The sequence below is a fragment of the Emydura macquarii genome, unplaced genomic scaffold (genome assembly GCF_026122565.2).
Source record: "Emydura macquarii macquarii isolate MOO-44397 ecotype Brisbane River unplaced genomic scaffold, CSIRO-AGI_Emac_v2 contig_1253, whole genome shotgun sequence".
Lineage (NCBI taxonomy): Eukaryota > Metazoa > Chordata > Testudines > Chelidae > Emydura > Emydura macquarii.
This window is the reverse complement of record NW_027131390.1, coordinates 70,703,795-70,723,293: the sequence shown is the minus strand read 5'-3', so window position 1 is coordinate 70,723,293 and position 19,499 is coordinate 70,703,795. Positions and strand designations below refer to the sequence as shown.

Genomic DNA, 19,499 nt, shown 5'->3' with positions numbered 1-19,499 from the left:
ATGTCCTTTTTCTCATTCTCTAATAAGAAGAAACTACGAAAATTATTTTTTTTTTAAATTCTTAAACTAACAGAAGAACTATAAAATTATTTTTGTAGGAAGAAACTATAAAAATTATTTTATAGTTCAAGATCATTGGTGTCACCAGTACTTTAGAATCACTGTTCTTACAAGGAGTGACCATGGGTTTAGTGCAATTTAGTGATTTAGCCACCCATTCCAAACAATAGACTGTATGACATAAGGACTGAGCTAGTTTCATTTTAATTAATTTCTTCTAGTTTTTTAAAGACACAGGATTGACTGTATTTATTCATTAATATACTAGTAAGACACTTACGTTTCACTCGAAGGTGAGCACTGGATTTTGCATTCGCTGCTTGGAAGTCCACAGTACCAGCTTGGTCTAAACGTACATTGTATAAGACGAGGAAATGCTTTTTGCCTTCCTCCTTAATTTCACACTCCTTCAAGAAGGAAAATGAAAAAGTATAGAACTAGTGAGTTGTGTTTATAGAATTTCTGCACACACACAAAGTACATCTGTAAGACAACATTCACGTGGAGAATATTTTTTTTGAGATACATGTAGCCTTGCTAACATCTCTCTCTCTGTGTTATTTTTAAAACATCCATAATGTCTAGGCAATAGATACTTTTGAAATCTGAACTGCTACTAAATTGCCTAATACAGTCAACAATGCAAATGATATGCTTGTTCATAAATCCACTTATAGACTATTTCCATTAGCTCTATTAAAGATATAAATGTATTCATGAACAATGCACTCATATAGCAGGAGAGAAGGAAGAACCTAGGTACAGTGAGAAACACTGGCTTGCAAGCAATAGTAGGTTTCTGGCAATGCACAGAATTCACACACAATCTCAAACTCACAGACACACAAACTTGCAACTATCTCACTTTTCCTATTGTTTATTATTTACATCAGGACTGCTGAATCTGAAGAGTGCTGCCAACTCTTAGATTTTTATAGTGAATCTCTCAATATTTGCTGTTTTTCTAAATTGCCAAGAGTCATGCAAATATGTAAGACTCAGCCTCAGTTTCATTTTTAAAAGTAAGTTTCTAGCTCTCATCATTGTGGAGAAAAACTAAAATATGTGAATCAAGTGTACCTAAAATCTAAAAAGCCAGAAGCTAAGTTAAAAGAATCTAAAATGATTTTTTTAATCTCATAATTGTTATGAATCTCTATCCACATACAAGTCTGAGCATATTCAGCATTATGCTTACAGGTGATTGATTCAGGGTTTCTCCTTTTAGTTTCCAGCTGGGGTGGACATCTTCCTCGGAGATTTCAGTATCAAAACGGGCAGTCTCCGTCTCAATTACCTCCACGCTGTATAGGTGGCGCACAATCTTAATATCCCGCTCTGGGGGGTGAGAAAAACAAAGGAACATTCAATGCCATCAGCCTCCAACAGAAATTCACCAGAAGGGCCTTATCATAGAGAGGCACTGACAAAAATCACCTTACCCTCAATGCTGAGTTTGGCAGAGGTTTGGTCAGTGCCACAATCACAGGTGAATGTTCCAATGTCTTTCTTCAAGGCTTTTTTGAGGATCAGCATTCTCTTTTTGCCATCAGCCTTGATAACAACATTTTTTGATGGAGTTATTTCTTTGCCATCTTTCATCCATTTCACAGGAGCGTTTGCTTTGCTAATTTCACACTGTAAAACCACTTCATCTTTCTCTACAGCAGTATAATCTTGAAGCTTTGCAGTAAAGTAAGGATCTCCCTCTGCAAGTACAAGTTCAGATAAGCATATGACAAGTTTTAATTGTTTTAAAAGCACAATTAGTCATTTTTAAAAGTTTATATCATCTTTAGGTCATGCAGGATACATAAGACAAAGCTTTTTATTCTTGTCAAGTGTCTGAACAGAGGAGTAACAACAACAATAATAATAATGTTGTTATTTTTCTGAGTGTCCCAATATTTTGATATATATATATGGTGATATATATATATGTGGTGGTTTGATAACAAAACCAGCAAAATCTATTAGCATAGCTATTCAAAAATAGAACAAGAAGAAGCACATTCAGCGTAATAATTGCTAACTTCACGGGAAAATATTGTGCTGCTTCTTTAAAGAATATGTAACTTTTTAAGTTGCTTTGTGGCTCCAAAGAACTGTACACATATTAACTAATCCTCACAACAGTTCTGGGAAGTTTTTAAATAACTAATGTCCTTATAAACATAGAAAAAGAAATTCAGTGACCTATCAAACCACACAATGAGTTTGTGGCAGAGCAGGGATTTGTAAACAAGACTTTCTGATTCCCAGTCATGTATTCTTTTTTCAGGACTACATATAATATACAATATCCAAATTCATACTGAATAAAAGTAGGAAACACTTACCAAGAACTGTGAGTTTAGCTTCAGAGGATTTGCTCATAGCTTCTACTCTGATCTGAGAAGTGTCATCAATAGAGAGATCTTTAAATGTGATAGTGTGGAATTTGCCATCATCTTTCATTGAAACCACCTTACTGGTATGCAGTCGTTGGTCATTCTTGAACCAGGCAACAGGGATATTGTCGTGAGACAGTTCTACAGTAAACTCTGCAGTCTCACGTTCCTTTGCTGTTACATCCTTGAGAGGAGTAATGAATTCCAGACGAATACCTAAACCAACATGTCTCATTAATGATTACATTTATGTAAAAAACCAATTCAAAGACAATTATCAAGTGTATTATCCATAGAAGCATCAAGTCAAACAAACCTTCAATGATCAGCTTGGCATTTGTTCTTTTATCTTCAGCTTCAAACATATATTTAGCTTCATCCTCAAAAGCAACTGTCTTAATTACCAGGGCATGCCTTGTGCCCTCTGATATAATTTCAAACTTCTCATCACCCGTGATCTGTTGTGTTCCTTTCAACCAACGGAAAGTCTTAGGCTCCCTAGACACCTCACACTCAAACTTGGCCTCATCTTTCTCAAAGACCTTGACATCAGTGAGTGGAGTGATAAAGATGAGAGGTAGTTCTGAAATTAGAGAAGATCATTATGCATTTCTGCTGGCTTTTTTGTTGGTGGATTTAATAAGAAAGTTTTGTATGCACTGAGAATGTTGCCATTATACCTTTCACTTTCAGATTAGCTGAGCTTTTAGCATTCGCAGCCTGGAAGGACACTTCTCCAGTCATATCCAGTTTGCAATTATAAAGGATAAGAACATGTTTCTTCCCGTCTTCAATTATTTCACAGTTCTGGTTTGAAGGAGGAAACAAATATAATTTTTCTAAGCCACCATCCATCATGTGTTACTATGGGGAATTTTGATTTTTAAAATGTACATTGTGATTTAAAAATAATGAAAAAGCCTTACGGGTGAAGGTGTTAAAGTTTCTCCCTTTAACTTCCATATGGGGTGAACATCAGGCTCAGAGATTTCAACCTCAAAACGAGCTGTTTCACCAACAAATACCTCCACTCCATACAGAGGGCGCTCCACTTTTATTATACGAGCTGGAAGCACAAAAATGCATGTCAAGTTTACAGCATTAAGCTATATGTTACAAGGTTTTCAGAAGGGAAGTCATGGCCACATACCCTCAATGTTAACATTAGCTTTTGTCTTGTCAGTTCCACAATCACACTCATAGTTGCCCTTATCTCCATCTTCAATCTTCTTGATTTTTAGGATACGACGTGTGCCGTCAGTCTTTATGGAGATTCTCTTGGAAGCTGTAAGCTCTTGACCATCTTTGTACCATTTCACTGGCACATCTTTGCTAAGTTCACACTCCAGAATGAGATCATCTTTCTCGATAGCGGAATAGTCTTGTAATTTCACGGTGAAGTATGGATCGGCTTCTGCAAATGGCATGTTGGTATGGAAAACAGTTAGTAAACTTGCAATCAGTTGAAGGTATATTGAAATGTAAAATGTTACTAAAACATTAATGTTTTGTCACTATTCCTTTAAGAAATTGTTTATATTAAGTGGCAATAATACTTTACCTAAGACTTGGAGCTTTGCACAAGTGTGCAAGCCCTTGACTTCAGCCTTTATCTCAGAGATATCATCCAGCGTCACTTCTCTCATTTCTAATTTGTGAGTCTTGCCTTCTGCATGAATCAGAACCGTTCTGCTTGTGTGGAGTTTTTTGTCATTTTTGAACCAGGTCACTGGCATATCTTCATGGGAAAGCTCGAACTCAAAGTGAGCTGTTTCCCCTTCTTTCACTCTTTGGTCTTTTAGAGGTGTGATGAACTTCAATCTGACACCTATAATTAAACATTACTAGTCAGTACCTTAACAATGGGGTAGTGAATTTCTAAAAGATGTGCTCTTCATATAGTCTCCATTCATAATGAGATACTTGCCTTCCACAATCAATCTTGCTGTGCTCTTCTTCCCTTCCACTTCAGCAGTATATTCTCCTTCATCATCAAACTGTGAGTCATTGATTACAAGGATGTGTTTCTTTCCATCTGCAATGATGTCAAACTTGTCTCCGACTTTGATAATGTCAGTGCCCTTAGACCATATAACGTTGGCTTCCCGGGTGAGGACACATTCAAATCTAGCCTGACGCTTCTCAGGAACAGTGACATCTTTCAGAGGCACAGCAAAATCAAGTTCGATTTCTAGAAACAAAACAGAATTAATTTTTTTCAAGCACTCAATGTGAACTTGGACTAAGTGATACTACACTCTATTTGCTAGTACAATGTACCTTTCACTGTCAGGATGGCTGTAGTGAGAACATTGAGTGCTTGGTAGAGGACTTCACCCGCCTGGTCCAACTTGACTTTGTGTAAAGTTAGGAAGCGTTTTCCTCCTTCAGCTTTGATTTCACAAGTCTGGAGAAATTATACATTTTTAATAAAGAAAATGGTATTCTAAAAACAGGATATTGGACTGTGTTTATAAAAAAGAAACACTCCAAATCTTGTTTTACCCAGGGAGAAATAGTTGCCTGTTAAAAACAAAATTGCTACCAAATCAAAATGATTTTACTCAAAAGGAAATATAAAAAAATAAAATAAAATACATTTCCTTAACACTCAACTCCTATTTTTAATTTAAGCACCACACTAACAATTTGCATAGGCCTGGATATTTTTGTTGTGATGTGTTGCAAATTATTTTTATGTTATTTGTTGTGAAATGTAGTTTGTTGAGGAGGACCACAATTTCAATCATCATAAATCTTAACCAGTCTAATTTCTGTGCCGGAGCACTGGATGACTGCAGAGACACAACAGACTAGCAAAGATTTTACAATGTGACTAACAAAAGTTCATGGAACTCCCTCAAAGTGTTCTCATTTACATGAACTGCATTTTTAAATGTGAGGATGCTTACAGGTGAGGGCCTCAGGATTTCGCCTTTCAGTTTCCATTCTCCAGGAATATCGTCCTCAGAAATTTCTGTGTCAAAGTTTGCTGTTTCTTTCTCATAAACTGTAACATTCTCCAGTGGTTTAAGCAGTTCAGCCTCACGCTCTGAGATGCACAAACAAACATGTATTATGCAGTCAATGAAAGTGTTGATACTACTTTACAGGAGTTCAAGTTTTGAATATACTTGCTGTTAAAGGGTTGAAAATACAGTCATATACAATAATTACATATAATATAAATAAGACTTTCCTTACCACCAAGGGTCAGTTTAGCTGGATATCTGCGACCTTCTACTTCCACTGCATATTCACCAACATCTTCAGGTGTAGCATTCTTAATTTTGAGGTAAATGAAATTCCCTTCTTTCAAGATCTCTGTCTTTTCAGTTGGTTCAGTTGGAATTTCCTCATCTCCCTTGTACCATTTAAAATTTGGTGTATCCTTGACAAGATTGCAAACAAAAGTAGCTGTACCCTTTGGTTTCACATGCTGGTCTCTTATAGGTTTCACCAACCAGTCTCTTATCATTTCTGCATGAGAAAAAGTTAAATAAAAATTAGGGTTTGTAGGCTACTAACACATATAAGTGGGTTCATAAATGAGAAAAATAAGGGCTTCTGGAGTTTAAATTATTCCACTCTTTTAAAAGGCAAAACCTACAAAAAGCTGACTTGCCAGTTTATATTGGTTTATAACTTGAAATGAGCACATGTGCTTTACACGAATCGATTCTTCCTCACTGCAATAATAGAAGTTGTCATATGCATCCAGAGCAGAACATTTCCCAAAGACTTGTTTACAATGTATGGAGGGCAGATGGTAAGGAGTATCTATCTCAGGATTGCCAGACAAAACAAAACTAAAAATCCTCCAATATATCACAGCAACCTAATGGGGAGCTGAGGGCTAGCCATATATTTGCCAAAATTATTCACTAATATTCAGCAGATAAAATCCATCAAACTGGAGTCCACTTCTGACAGTATTGTTGGAATCTGGCTAATGCTGCCAAGGAATTTTGAGCATTACTCCCCACGGATCCTGTCTGGGACTTCCACACAATGATCAATATGATCCTAATCCTATAAAATGTTAATTCTGATTCATTTTCCTTTGAGTAGCAGCTTTTCGTATAACTTCAGTGGGAGCCAGTCAGGCCTTAAAATATCAAGAGTGAACATTTTAAAATGTATTAAAGAAAGATGAAGAATAATGAATCCATTACCTGAGGGAAAAAAATATGGTGACCACCCTTCTGTGCACCTTTTCAAGTACTGACTGAGTCAAACTTCCCTAATTTTAAAGCACCCCAAACACACACACAAATTCAAAGGAGAAAAATTAGAGTTTAACTCTGATTGCTTACCAATTACTTGAACAACAGAGTCACATTTGAGGTCAGTATCTTCCACCGTCACAGTATAAGTGCCAGCATCGGTGTCATCTGCATCAGTGATGGTGAGAGCACGTTGCAAACCAATAATACTCAAAGCATACTTTCCAGGCTTGTCTTTTATGATCTTTCCATCCTTCCTCCAGACCACATCTCTCTCTTTGTTCAGCTCACAGCTCAAATAAAATGGTTGACCTTTGACCACTGTGACTTGTTCCTCAAGAGTTTTCAAAAAACGCACTGGTATTTCTGGGGGAAGAGAATACATAACATAAATGTTTCAATGCATTTTATGTTTTATACAATGCATATAGAAAGAAAATATGAAATGATCAATAGAAACAATTATTGAAAACTCATAATATACAAACATATTTAAAGCTGTAAATTATAGCTTTAAATTGTTGAAGAATCTGAAGCATATTCAGGGTGCAAGGAAATACCTTCAACAACGAGTTTAGCTGTGGAGGTCTTTTCTTTGTTTCCCAGACGTAACACACAAGTGTACTCGCCAGAGTCCGAAAGCTGGACATCAATAATATGCAGCTTTCTATCTTTGCCATCTGCAATAAACCTGTGCTTTGGGCTCTCTCGGATGTTATTTCCGTCTTTCATCCAGCTGGTAATTGCAGTAGAGGGAGAAATAAGGACCTCAAAGATTGCAGAAGAGCCAATAGATTCAGCTTCTTTCAGCACTATGTCCTTCATTTCCTTGACAAACTTGAGTGGCACAGCTTTAAGTTGGTAGGTGAATGGTGGCTCTTCAGGAGGCTTTTCACCACCACTGCCTGGCCTTAGTTTCCTCCTCTCCAGGTCTGCAGGTGATGGTGTCTTCTTGGCTATAAGTCAGATGCAGAGGTGAATAAACTGATCCCAATTTACAGTTTTGCTTGTATGCATGCTGCAGAGCTGGGCTGAATGAGTTTTATGAGCCAGGTGCTTAGTTGCCAGTTTGACAAAATTGACAGTGATGCAATTAAAGCACAGAAACTGTATAGTCAAGGCAAGATTATTCTATGCACAACTCCACCTGGACCATGTTAAAAGCTGGGGTGCCGTGCAGTTCTTCATGCTCAAAGGTTCAACTGGGTTAAACCATTCATTCAATATTGTTATGTCTAAAACACATGTATTGATTGAGATTTGCTATGCCCACCTTTACAGTACTCTTTGATTACAAAGTAATCATAGTAAAGCTTCATTTGCTTTGTCCAGAAGGAGACAGAACATAATCATGTATTTATTTCCTTAATCTGAATAACCCAAACTTTTAGAGAGATTTTGTTTAAGTTTAATATTAATCTTTATTCTGAATTTGTCCATCTGTTGAGTCAAATATGCCAAAATAAGCACGGTTAAGTTTTACATCCTGTGTTGGGGCTGAATCAAATGAATTTTTAAAGATGATTTCATTAAAAATTTGACTTTAGAAATAGGAACAGCCATTCCTTCTAAAAAATATTGTCTTGGCAAAAAAAAAAAAAAAAAGAGAGAGAAACAGTTTAGATGAAACTTTATCAAATCCTTGTCATTCTGTGTCAAATTTGGGAAGTCTGTTGTCCAGTCATTTACACCACAGAAAGATAAAAGCATTCATCTGGATTTTATACATGCAAAGTTTGCACTGTTTGTATTTTGTGATCTTACCTTTAATAGGCGTTTTAACTTTGCCAGGTTCCTCTTTTGGAGCTTTGGGTTCTGCAGTAAAATAGCAATAGTATTAGCAATGTCTTACATCTGGTTAAGTAGATGTATGCCTTAACATTAAGAAAAAATCTTTCTAAAAAGTGACATTTTCTTTTCTGTCTTCGTATGTACATATATTCATACAGAAAGGAGAAGGATAAAAACATATACATATTTATGTAACATATATTGTCAATAGTTAGACTGACATTGAATATTTTGAAGTATAGCATCTAAAACTGCATATCCTGTGATAGATATTAAAAAGTGGAGCTTAGGAACCCTCCCTCTATTAATATTTTGTTTTGTCGAAAAAAACTGTCATTTTTAAGACTCACTGTAAAGTGGCCATTCACTAAGCTCTCAGTTTTGGCTTTTTTAATCAAATGCAAACAAAAAAAGCTGTAAATGATAAATAGATATGGTACTCATCAGTTATGGGCAAAACAATGAAACTTTGTAAAAATACATGATTCCTCAAAGGGCAGTAGTGGAAGAAACTGCCACGCTAGATCCTGTCTTTCCTGCTCTACTGAGACACTACACAGAAATATAAGTCGAAATACCACTTAACAAGAGACATTCATAAACTATTGCATGGCTACCAACCACCACTGGAATGACAGCCATTTAAAAGAATCACAGCCCACACAAATATCACTGCCTCCAAAGAACACTGATACCTTGACTGTCAAAAAACCATTTATGATCCACCCACCAGCCAGTTAGGGTATCTCAAATCTCTTTTTCAATCTGTTTTGACAGATTTTAAAAAGTAGAACACATATTTTATAAACCGACCCAAGAATATAAGTTGTATACATGAAATACATGTTCAAGGGCAGAGGGCTATGCTCAAGAGTTAGGGATGATTTATTGTAATTCATACATGTTTCTGCTTTCACTTTGCCATTCATGAACTATTGCGTGCAGTGTTGTTATAGCCATGCTGGTCCCAGAATATGACAGAGACAAGGTGGTAATATATTTTATTAGACAGAAGTTGTTCTCACCCATTTTGCCTCCCTCACTCATGAATTATGACAGGTCACCCCTCACTTTTGAAAATATTTCCCACACCACACTTCCTATTACCCTGCATTCTGTATTTGTGCATACAATAATTGTTTTAAATGTTTGAGCAATATGAAATGCAGGACACAGAATGCAAGAAATGATAAAAATGAGGTGCTAGTGTGAAAAATGTGTGCGAACTGCTCTGTGATTTTAGAGTAACAATATATAGATGATTTAAGTTACCATTTAAAAATAATGTGAGAATAATACAATGAACGCAAGAGATACAGATGTATGTTCAGAAGATACATGCTAGAAGACAAACAAGTGACAGGATGATTGAATGCCTGTTCAGAAAATTGATGCATGAAATGGAGATATGAATGGTACTGAATGATACAGGGAGATTGACAAATGAACACAAGCAGATAAAGATTATGAGAAATGGTGTTTTCTCCCAAAGCTTATATGATGAACTCTCTGTGGAGGAGTTTGATAGCAGCCTTCTCACCTTGGTTTCTATCAGACATTCTACCAACATCCACAGCTTCTTGTGGCTTCTTAAGTTCATTCAATTGTCAGTCATCTTCTGAAACTCTACCATGCTCAGTGAGATCCAGTCTTCTCTCTCTTCTGTAATGGGTTCTTTCATTTCTGCTGGAGTGATGATGTTACCTAGGCTTTTGGATAGTGGGACATCTTCTTTGTTGGGCATTCTTTTACAAGACAGCTTTTTGTCCAAAGGCTTTGTTTTCTTCTCTGTTTTCTTGGTGACAGGTGTACCTTTTTCCACTGCCAAGTTGTGCTGCTGCTATTTTATCTTACATGTCTTCTACAAAAGAGAATTTTCTTCAGGAAAGCTTGAGTTCCTCTATATATAAAGGAGATCTGTGTATTTCAGTTTCAGTTTTGCTCACTTTTTTGAGAGCTGGGGTTTCTCCTTTGGGAGATCACTTAACTTTTTAAACTTGTTTTTTGCTCTCATTCTTTGACATCTTAGTAGGACTTTTCTTTACTGACTCAGTTCCACCACTTTTTTCAAAGTGAGCTATTTTGTCAAGGTTTCCAAGGAAACCCCATTGTTTCTACCATCACCTGGAATCATCATTTCAAATTCATCTTTTCCTATAGACACTTTCTCAGGGGTTTTAGATTGTGTATTTTTGTCTTTATCTAAGATGGTCCAAGAAGGAGTTTTAAGATTCTTAACTGGTATAATCCTTTTTCCTGCTTCTTTGCCATATAAAACTACTTGTTCAATCATTGATGCTCCTGAATCTCTCTCCTCACAATGGGTTTAAGTGGTTTCTCTTTGTTCTGCAAACATTTTCCTTCTATTTTCATTTTTGCATCCTGTGGCTTGAGATCTGAATCTTCAAAGATTCTATCAGCCTTTTTGCTGGGAATCACCTCATCTTCAATGAATTCCCAATGCTCCCATCATTTCTCAGGCACTCCGCCAGTATCCTCAGGGGATTCCAGGGAACCTACTTCTGCCATTTTAAGCTTAAGATTCTTGTCAATCTCTTCTTTTTGAAAGGTTTCCATTTTCTGTACTTGTTTGCTGGGAACCATGATTTCTTCAGCTGTAGGAACATCAACTTTCTTGAAACCAAATTTCCTCACTTTATGAGTTTTCTTGTTTATGTCATGATTCTTCAAGAATTCACCCAAAGGAACTTTTTCAAACCTCTTCAGAGTAACATCTCTTTTCTCTCCCTAACTTGTTATCAAAGATAGTTTAGGTATTACTTCTTCAGTGGCTTCTACAATATCCTTCACATAATCTTTTATAGCAATTTTTTCAGGCTGCAAACTTATTTGATCTTTTTTCTCTTTTCTTGGAACATCTCTCTTCTTCTGAATCAAGATATCAGGCTTTCTGGGGGCATCTTCAGGTAGGGGAATTAATGCACTTTCCTTTTCTTTTTCATATACAGGAATCTGTCCCCTTTCTTTGGATGGAATACTAGAATTTTCAGGGAATCTCTCATTTTCATCCTTCCTATGAACCGCTAATTTAATTTTATTCCTCTTTTCTTCTCTGGCACCTCTTTCAATGCGTTCAGATGCTATATAATGGGCTTTTGTTCCTCATAGAGTGTTATTATTTTAGCCTTTTCAAAGGTAACCTGATCTATTGCAGGCTCTCTCTCCTCATCTTTAATTATAGGATTCTTCCTTGAAACTACAGTTATTACTTCTGGCTCATCTTCTTGGGCAACCATCACAAATTGCTTAAGAATCTCTGTCTCTTGCTTATCTTTCTCTGGTTTTAACATTTCATTATCTGTTTCATTTGAGATGTTTAGCTCAAATGCTTCTTCTGTTCGAATGTCCCTGCCAGCTGTCTCGTGGCTCATACTATCTTTTACATGCATGTGTTTCTCATCAGTAGCAGACACCTTCAATACCGGTGATTCAGTCTTGCCTTTTTCCATAGCTGACATTTTATCTTTACAACATAGGGCACTAGTTACCTCAGGAGTTAGTGATGGGCTATGGAGCATTTCACCTTTAGGTTGCCAAATCCAACCCAGACCAGCAGCAGCTGAAAATGTTATTCTCTGATTTTGCCTGGCAACCTATATACAGTTTTTGAACAGCTGTCCACATCACCAATTCAGTATCAAAATGGATACTTTACAAGTGGTCAAGGATTGAATGAAAATAATTAATTACACTCTCATTTTAAAGTGGGTCCCCTCTGGTTCATGGTTGAGCCACATGGGGAAGATTATGCTGCTGTTTGGGTGCTATAGCAGTTCTGTGGATGATGCTGTATACATAATATAATAGGCATACAACACATATAATATATGTCTGAAATTACAAAACAAATATCAAGAAATTAACAGAATACATACATTTCATTATACAAGTTAAGTATGTATCATCACTCACATTCAAGAACATAGACTACACCCCAATTGTATAGTTTTGGGACAAGAACTATTATGTGTGTATCAGTGGCTAGTACATGGGAGCCTGATCCCCAATGGCAGGGGGAGGGCTTTAAGTATACTGGAAATAATATGTCCCATAGTCTTTAGGTGTCATTTGAGTCATAGTCATTTGAGAAATGACTGCAGGATGGTACTGCAAATTAGCAAACACTCTACAGAATCAATGTTTATACCTGCTTTCTTTCCAACCACTGGAGTTGTTACTGGAGTAGCAACAGGGGCTGCCTCTGCTGGTGGTTTGGGAGATTTTAGAGCTGTAGAAAGAATTAAAATGTATTTATTTATTTTAATTTATATGTTTGTTAAAACTTACTATACAGAACTTTCTCAAGTGCCCTAAAAGCATGTATTTACTAGATCCTCACTCACAACAAAAATTCAGAAAATATCCTTCACTGCTGGTAGCGCTAACAGTTAGCTGAGATATTCCACTTTTATCTGGAACCCACGCAATGGTAAAAGGCAAGATATACAGGGAAATATGTGCACAATTATTCATGATGAAAGGACTCTTACCTACTGCAGGTTTTGGTTCAGGTGCAGGAAGTGGGACAGCTGCTGGCTTAGGTTCTGGTACTTTAAACACAACCATAATGAATAGGTTAGTATAAATATTTCACAACCTTATTGCAAAGTACAGAAAAAACATAAAGGAGAAGTGCATAATGTGAGTGAAACTTTAAAACACAGACAGTTAATAGAAGACAGATGTTCTTATTTTATTTTTTTAACTTTCAAAATTCACTGATGAAAGACAGCAGGGGCAAACACATATACAGCAAGATGCAGAGTTCTCAATGGAAGAGAATTGAATTCTTTAAGCAGTAAAGAGGAAATAAGACCCAGAAGAATGCAAAGAGGCTAATTTTTATGGCTGAATGATATCAATGAATTAGTTTAGCTTATATAAAATGATGTTCACTGATGGATGCAGTTTAGTTGCAGGAATAAGGAAAAGAGCACCACACATTTGGTACCTTTCTCTGGTTCAGGCTCAGGTTTCTCCTCTTTTTTCGTGACAGGTGGTATCTCAATTTTCTTCTTGGGAACTTCTGGCTCTTTAAAAATATTATTTTTATTTTGGAAGATACATTTAAATTCCTTGAATACCCAAATATGTTAACTGAAGTAATTTTAATATAACTAGAGTGGTTCAATATGACATTTGAAAGATATGTGTATATGTGAAAGATTTTCAGTAGGCCATAGGTTTAAGGTACATTTATATTGTTAAAAATCAGACTTAGATAAAACTAGACACAGAAAATAGACAGTAGGACATGAAGTTACAAGACCATAACTGAAAGAACAATGGGATCGACTGTTTACACTTTGTTACTTTTTAGTTTACATTATAAAACATTTTAAAAGTTCTTTTTTATATAAAATGAAGACTCAGAAAGAGAAATAGCCACGAAGGTGCACAATTCTGATCCGAATCTAAATTTTCCCAAAGTTTGGGTATATTTTCTGTAAAACTTTAATTCAGCATATTATAGTCATGGGGGACATTTGCACAATTCTGATCTGAATCCAGGTTTAGAAATTGAACCCAATAAATTGCTAATCAGAAGTAGGATTTGGTTTTGGGCCTCTTCATAATCAGAAGCATGTGAATGTGATCTTGACTTGTACCTTCAGGTTTCTTTATCTTTTCTACTGGTTTAGGCACTGGTTTAGCATCTACTTTAGGTTCTTTCTCTGGTTTTGGTTTTTCCTCTTCAGGTGTCTTTCTAGGAACTTTGAGAGAGAAAAAATTTCAGTTTTTAAAGCCCTAAATGGATGAAGAAGATGGTAATTAAGATAAAGATTTTAAAAATGTCTGAACAACAGAGAATAAATATAACACAACCAGCATAATGTACAGGAATATAGCTTTAGATAAATGAAAGCTTTTATGTAATTATTAAGGATATTATTATAAAGACAATTTTATAGTCAGTCATATGGAGCAAAAAAAAAAAAACTTTAATTTAATTTATTTTAATTAAATACTTTAAATTTAATTTCCATCTGCTGGAAAATGTATATTTTAAGATTCAGATTTAGAATAAAATTACTTATTATATTATTTGAATTAAAAAGACACTGAATTTACACAGAACTATAATCCAAGGATATTTTAGAACTCAATCTAATAATGATAACTTGTAAGATCTTCAACTTGAATATATCTATACATCAAGGAAAACATTTGTTAATAATGAAATTACATATCAAGTTAATTTTAGTCTTGCCCATAACAACCACATATTAAATCACAAATGTTTTAGCAGTAACAGATGAAACCAATAATATAATTGCTTCTAATTTCTTAAATTTATTTTTGGAGACATAAGAGAGAAGCTTTTAGGGATCCTTCATGGCATTTCTGGTATTTCAGATTGAGTGACTATTTAGATTCACCCACTGAAAGCCACACAACCAGTTAATTTTGCAGCATTTTTTGAAGTACCTAAATGCTTACTGTATTTGATAATTTGAATTACTGTATTAATGCCAACATTTCTTGTAAGAATAAAAATGAAGTATTATGAGTTACTTTTAAATGATGAATTAGCATGGATAATTGTACACTAACATCTGCTGTACAAATTTCAGGGCAAAATGGTCAATTCTGAACCAAACGCCAATTGACTTAAAAAAGAACAGGTTTGAGCTCCTGTTGTTCTTGCTTTTTGCAAGATAAATTGTATATCTTATCAATCTTTTTTAGTCTACTCATTTTTAGTCTACTGTAAGTAAAAATATCTTTTAGGATTATCATCTAAAGAACTAGAGACTTTTTAAAAAAGAATTATACATCTGAAATTCCACTTTGATTTCAGTTAATATGAAATAGCAGGAAAGATAATTCAGTGCAAAGAATGGGAACTCTTTGTTCCCCTCTGTCTAGCATGGAAAAAAGCAAACAAGCATGAATGCATTGGGAAAACCCCAGGAGAGGAGCAGCCAGTGTTCTCTGCCCTGCTGAGATCCTGGAATGACCTCAGTCTGAACTCTGCATGGTCATATCATCACAGGTTTGGAGAAGAGTGCCAGATTGGAATAGGGAGTAATTGACCAGGCCAACTTCCCTCTAGCACAGTGGATATCGAAGCAGAAACCCCATTGGGCAAGGAGCAATCAATCACCACTGGTTGCTAGGTAGCCACTGGCAGCATGGCTCCTGAATTAGTGCTGCTGCCAAGGTAGAAGAAATGGGGTCCAGAGAATGACCTAAATAGGAAGAGTGTATCCTGGGGGATGTCCTGAGATTCTGAGTGTTCTGCTCTGCTTTCCTTGTAGATCCTTTGGATCTGCTGGATTTTCAAGCTGTTCCTGCTGCATGCAGCCACAAACTCCTTCACCAGGAAATGAGCCTCAGGCAGCATTTAGCTCATGTAATTTACCACATAACTTTCTCTGGGAGGGCATAATGCAGTCCTAGTGCAGTGTTACTCTGGAATACTTAGGGAATGGATTTATGTGCTTTCACATTTGTATCATGCCCAAATTTCTGTACCTTTTTTAAGAACAACTTCTTCCTTTGGCGGAGGGGTAACTTCAGGAAGTATTCTGCGGCCTTTCTTTTCAACTCCGGGCACTTAAAAGAACATCATTTCAAATTTCAAAATAAGCTCATAATAGTAATAGCAACCCTCCAAAAGCCACAAACCAAGTGATGATTTACAACAGAACATTCAAAACAGAAGATATAACAACTGAAATGAATGCAGATTGTTTTAATTAATCTTTTTTTCTGTAATATCTATATTTGCTTGTTTTATGGCTCCAGGAGTAGTAAGAGATTTTCATAAAAGTAACAAAATAAATGTATGAGTCTGAGGAACCCACAAAAGCTACAAAATTCAAAGTTAAAGGTTAAAAGTAAAATCCTTGTCTCAGTCAACACCGTGGATCTCATCCCTGATAGGTTATGTTCCCTACAGTTGCAGGTCCTACTTATCTATCTTCCTGGACCGTCCAACTATGATATTTATAAGATGCTTGCCACCTTAATTTCTACAATCTGAATAAAATTAGGAAGAAGAGCCCAGTTTTTTTCTCTTTCACTCTCTCTGTATATATAGAGTTAACGGTGTTGTTTTGGGGGAGGCTTTATGGAAAAGATTTGTTTTTCAGTTCAATTCACTTCTACCAAGGCATCCTATAGTCAGGGCCATATTATCCATTAGGAACAATAGGCACAGTGCCTATGGCCTACGAAACTTTCAGGGCCTATGAAAAAAAAATTATATATAATTTTTTTTTTTTTATTTAAAAAACTATTTATGAATAGCTTAAAATCAAATTAGTTATTTTGGTCAGGGGGCCTACGAAGGCAAGTGTGCCTAGGGCCTACAAAGGTCTTAAAATGGCCCTGCCTATAGCTTGGAATCTACCAAGAAGATTGCCCCAGACTGACTGATAGTCTAAACCTGGGTCACCTATCTCCCATCACCACAATATGAGTTCAGCATATATATAGAGAGAAGAAAATTAGATTCAAGATTCATTGTGTGGATTTGAGAGGAGATGTTTGCTTAAGCCTTTAATAGCAATATAATATAAAATATGACTCAGTAATATATTGTCATGCGGGTGGCCTGCAAAGTCTACTATACAAGGCTTGATCATCAACTGCTGAGTTACATATGTTGGAAGGTCCCTTTGGCTAGCAACTAAGTAAATTTAATCACAGAGGTTTGAATAATACTGCTACCTTACAGTATATGACTTATTTCTGATCTATTTTGAGGTGTTTTGTCTCTTTAGCATATTTTCATATAGGAAAACACCTTTTTGATCAAATGCTTATCTGAAACAGAAGTTTCTTTATCAATAGAGTAAGTGGAGTTTAAACATTATATTAATTAACTAAAGTTTCTTATTTATTTAAACTGCAGTAGAGCTTTCTACTCCAAGTAGACTAAGTATGGATCCCCATAACTGATCCCACTTTAATACCCTTCTCCGATTCAGCTCTCTGGCATGCCCACCAGCTCCTGAATTTCACAATGGGAAAGGAAGGTGCAATAAAATCTAGCAAAATGAAGTAAGTTAAACACTGAACAACAAAGATAGATGACACATGGACAACATCTTCCAAACATTTAAGAGAGCAGTACTTAAGAGTGTACTGCAGAAGATGAATGCCAAGAACTATAAGCTAGTGCCCACGAGAGCAGGAACGAGAAAATATGCCAATATACTAGATACCTTTAGCAGGTGTGAGCTCCACTTTTTCTGGAGCCTGAATGGGTTTTTCAGGCTCAACTTTCTTCTTTGGTGTGGGTGCTTTAAAGAAGACAATTTTATTTTTATTACCTACATCCTTAGAATGAAACTATTCTAAAATGAGAAAAAGAAAAAACCCACCAAACCCCCCACCCCCATCACTAACACATAACTGATTAACTCTAGCGACATTAAAACAATGGGCACAAACCACAGAGTTCTCTCTGAGTAATTGTTCTAAAGGTGCAATGGGATCTTTAATGACTACATTTGTATAACAGCTCCAGCAACATACTGCCCCCAAGAACCATGCTGGGGATATTTTCAGTGTGAAAGGATGTAAGAATATGTTGTCATATTATGCTAAGATCTTTTTCAAAGATTAGGATAATTTAAAATATATCAACCTTTTCATAAATTTCTGCATTTTAAATGAAAACTACACAAAACGACTGGACTGATATTTCTGAAAGTTCATTACAATTATAAACAATTAGTAAGGAGCATCAATAGACTGAAAACAACAGAAAAAAGCACTGAGTTAGGCTAAAAGTAACATATTAAACAGCACACTTTTTCAAGATAAGCAAATATAATTAAAATGGGTTATATTGACGCATTCAGTAAAGCTGTTAATACTGATTTCTGTAGCTTCTTATACCTTTAAGTTGAACTTTTTCCATCTTAAATTCCTCTTTTGGTGGAATTGGTACCCGTGGTTTTGGTTTTTCAGGAATCTTCTTTTCAGGTTCTGGCTCTTTAAATAACATTATGGAAGATTTAGTATACCTCTATTATCATAAAAGTCAGATGAAGAACATAGATTATACCAAAAGCCCCATTCTGCTTCCAGTGAGGTCAAGGGCAAAGCTGTCACTGATTTAAATGGAAGCATGAAAAAGCCCTAAATAAATGTTTTGTTGCTTGCATGTAATGTGAATGTCCAGTATGAATTATGAAAGCACACTACTAGCATGAGAACAAAAATACATGAGGAAAACTGAATAATGGGAAGACTATTATTATTAAATTACAATGAATTGAGAATTTAGAACATATTCACACATACAATAACACAAGGAGGAAAAATTGGGACTTAATACACATACAACACAGGAGTGGAGAACTCTGTAGCACAATATACTCAATTTTGAAATGAAGGTGTTCATTTGACTATGGCTATTGTATATACCGTCTACTGGTAAGCTCTCTTCTACTGCTAAGATCTTTTCTTCTGGTAAGTTCTCTTCTACTGCTGAGATCTCTTCTTCTGGAAAGCTCTCTTCAACTGCTGAGATCTCTTCTTCTGGAAAGCTCTCTTCTACTGCTGAGATCTCTTCTTCTGATAAGATCTCTTCTTCTTCTGAAATCTCTTCTATTTCTGAAATAGGAGCAGTTTCTTGTTCTGGTTCTTCTAGCCCAATCTTCATGGTGACTTCAGGCACTTTAAAGAGTATTGACAACTAGTATAAGACTGCTATTTAAGCTTGGGTCACATGAATAATTATACAATTTATACAAATATCACATTTGTATCACAGAAACATACATATGAAAACTACATCAACATACACATTCACAGAGACACAGACAAATACACTTCAAGCTAAGTACATGTACAATATCTGTTCTCATAGTTAATTTGCCTGTTTAAACATTTTTTTGAAAATTACTGGTTCATTCATGTCTCACTGAGTGATTTACACTATGTGTGTGGGAGGGAGGGGAGATTTTGATCTCAAAATAATCCTGGATTAGTTATGTCTCTCAGGAGAATTTTGGTGCACATTTCTGCTTCTGTATAGTGAAAGTTTATG

General features: G+C 35.8%; 1 protein-coding gene across 50 annotated transcripts in view; it reads right to left on the bottom strand.

The window, feature by feature from the left end:
* Positions 1 to 19,499, bottom strand: part of TTN (titin) — a 465,728-nt gene that overhangs the window by 98,199 nt on the left and 348,030 nt on the right. For 46 of the 50 annotated variants that reach the window (XM_067549108.1, XM_067549122.1, XM_067549115.1 and 43 more), the window contains 23 exons: positions 18,344 to 18,439; positions 17,665 to 17,742; positions 15,968 to 16,048; positions 14,098 to 14,202; positions 13,440 to 13,520; positions 12,979 to 13,038; positions 12,636 to 12,716; positions 8,441 to 8,491; positions 7,237 to 7,632; positions 6,767 to 7,042; positions 5,655 to 5,930; positions 5,363 to 5,502; positions 4,731 to 4,857; positions 4,378 to 4,641; positions 4,012 to 4,278; positions 3,601 to 3,864; positions 3,377 to 3,516; positions 3,131 to 3,257; positions 2,767 to 3,033; positions 2,400 to 2,666; positions 1,503 to 1,769; positions 1,259 to 1,398; positions 341 to 467 (listed from right to left, as the gene is read on the bottom strand). In XM_067549108.1, coding sequence (XP_067405209.1) covers positions 341 to 467; positions 1,259 to 1,398; positions 1,503 to 1,769; positions 2,400 to 2,666; positions 2,767 to 3,033; positions 3,131 to 3,257; positions 3,377 to 3,516; positions 3,601 to 3,864; positions 4,012 to 4,278; positions 4,378 to 4,641; positions 4,731 to 4,857; positions 5,363 to 5,502; positions 5,655 to 5,930; positions 6,767 to 7,042; positions 7,237 to 7,632; positions 8,441 to 8,491; positions 12,636 to 12,716; positions 12,979 to 13,038; positions 13,440 to 13,520; positions 14,098 to 14,202; positions 15,968 to 16,048; positions 17,665 to 17,742; positions 18,344 to 18,439 — 3,978 coding nt within the window. The remainder of the gene's footprint in view (positions 1 to 340; positions 468 to 1,258; positions 1,399 to 1,502; positions 1,770 to 2,399; positions 2,667 to 2,766; positions 3,034 to 3,130; positions 3,258 to 3,376; positions 3,517 to 3,600; positions 3,865 to 4,011; positions 4,279 to 4,377; positions 4,642 to 4,730; positions 4,858 to 5,362; positions 5,503 to 5,654; positions 5,931 to 6,766; positions 7,043 to 7,236; positions 7,633 to 8,440; positions 8,492 to 12,635; positions 12,717 to 12,978; positions 13,039 to 13,439; positions 13,521 to 14,097; positions 14,203 to 15,967; positions 16,049 to 17,664; positions 17,743 to 18,343; positions 18,440 to 19,499) is intronic. The other 4 variants (XM_067549128.1, XM_067549132.1, XM_067549138.1 and 1 more) reach the window with 2 other exon arrangements.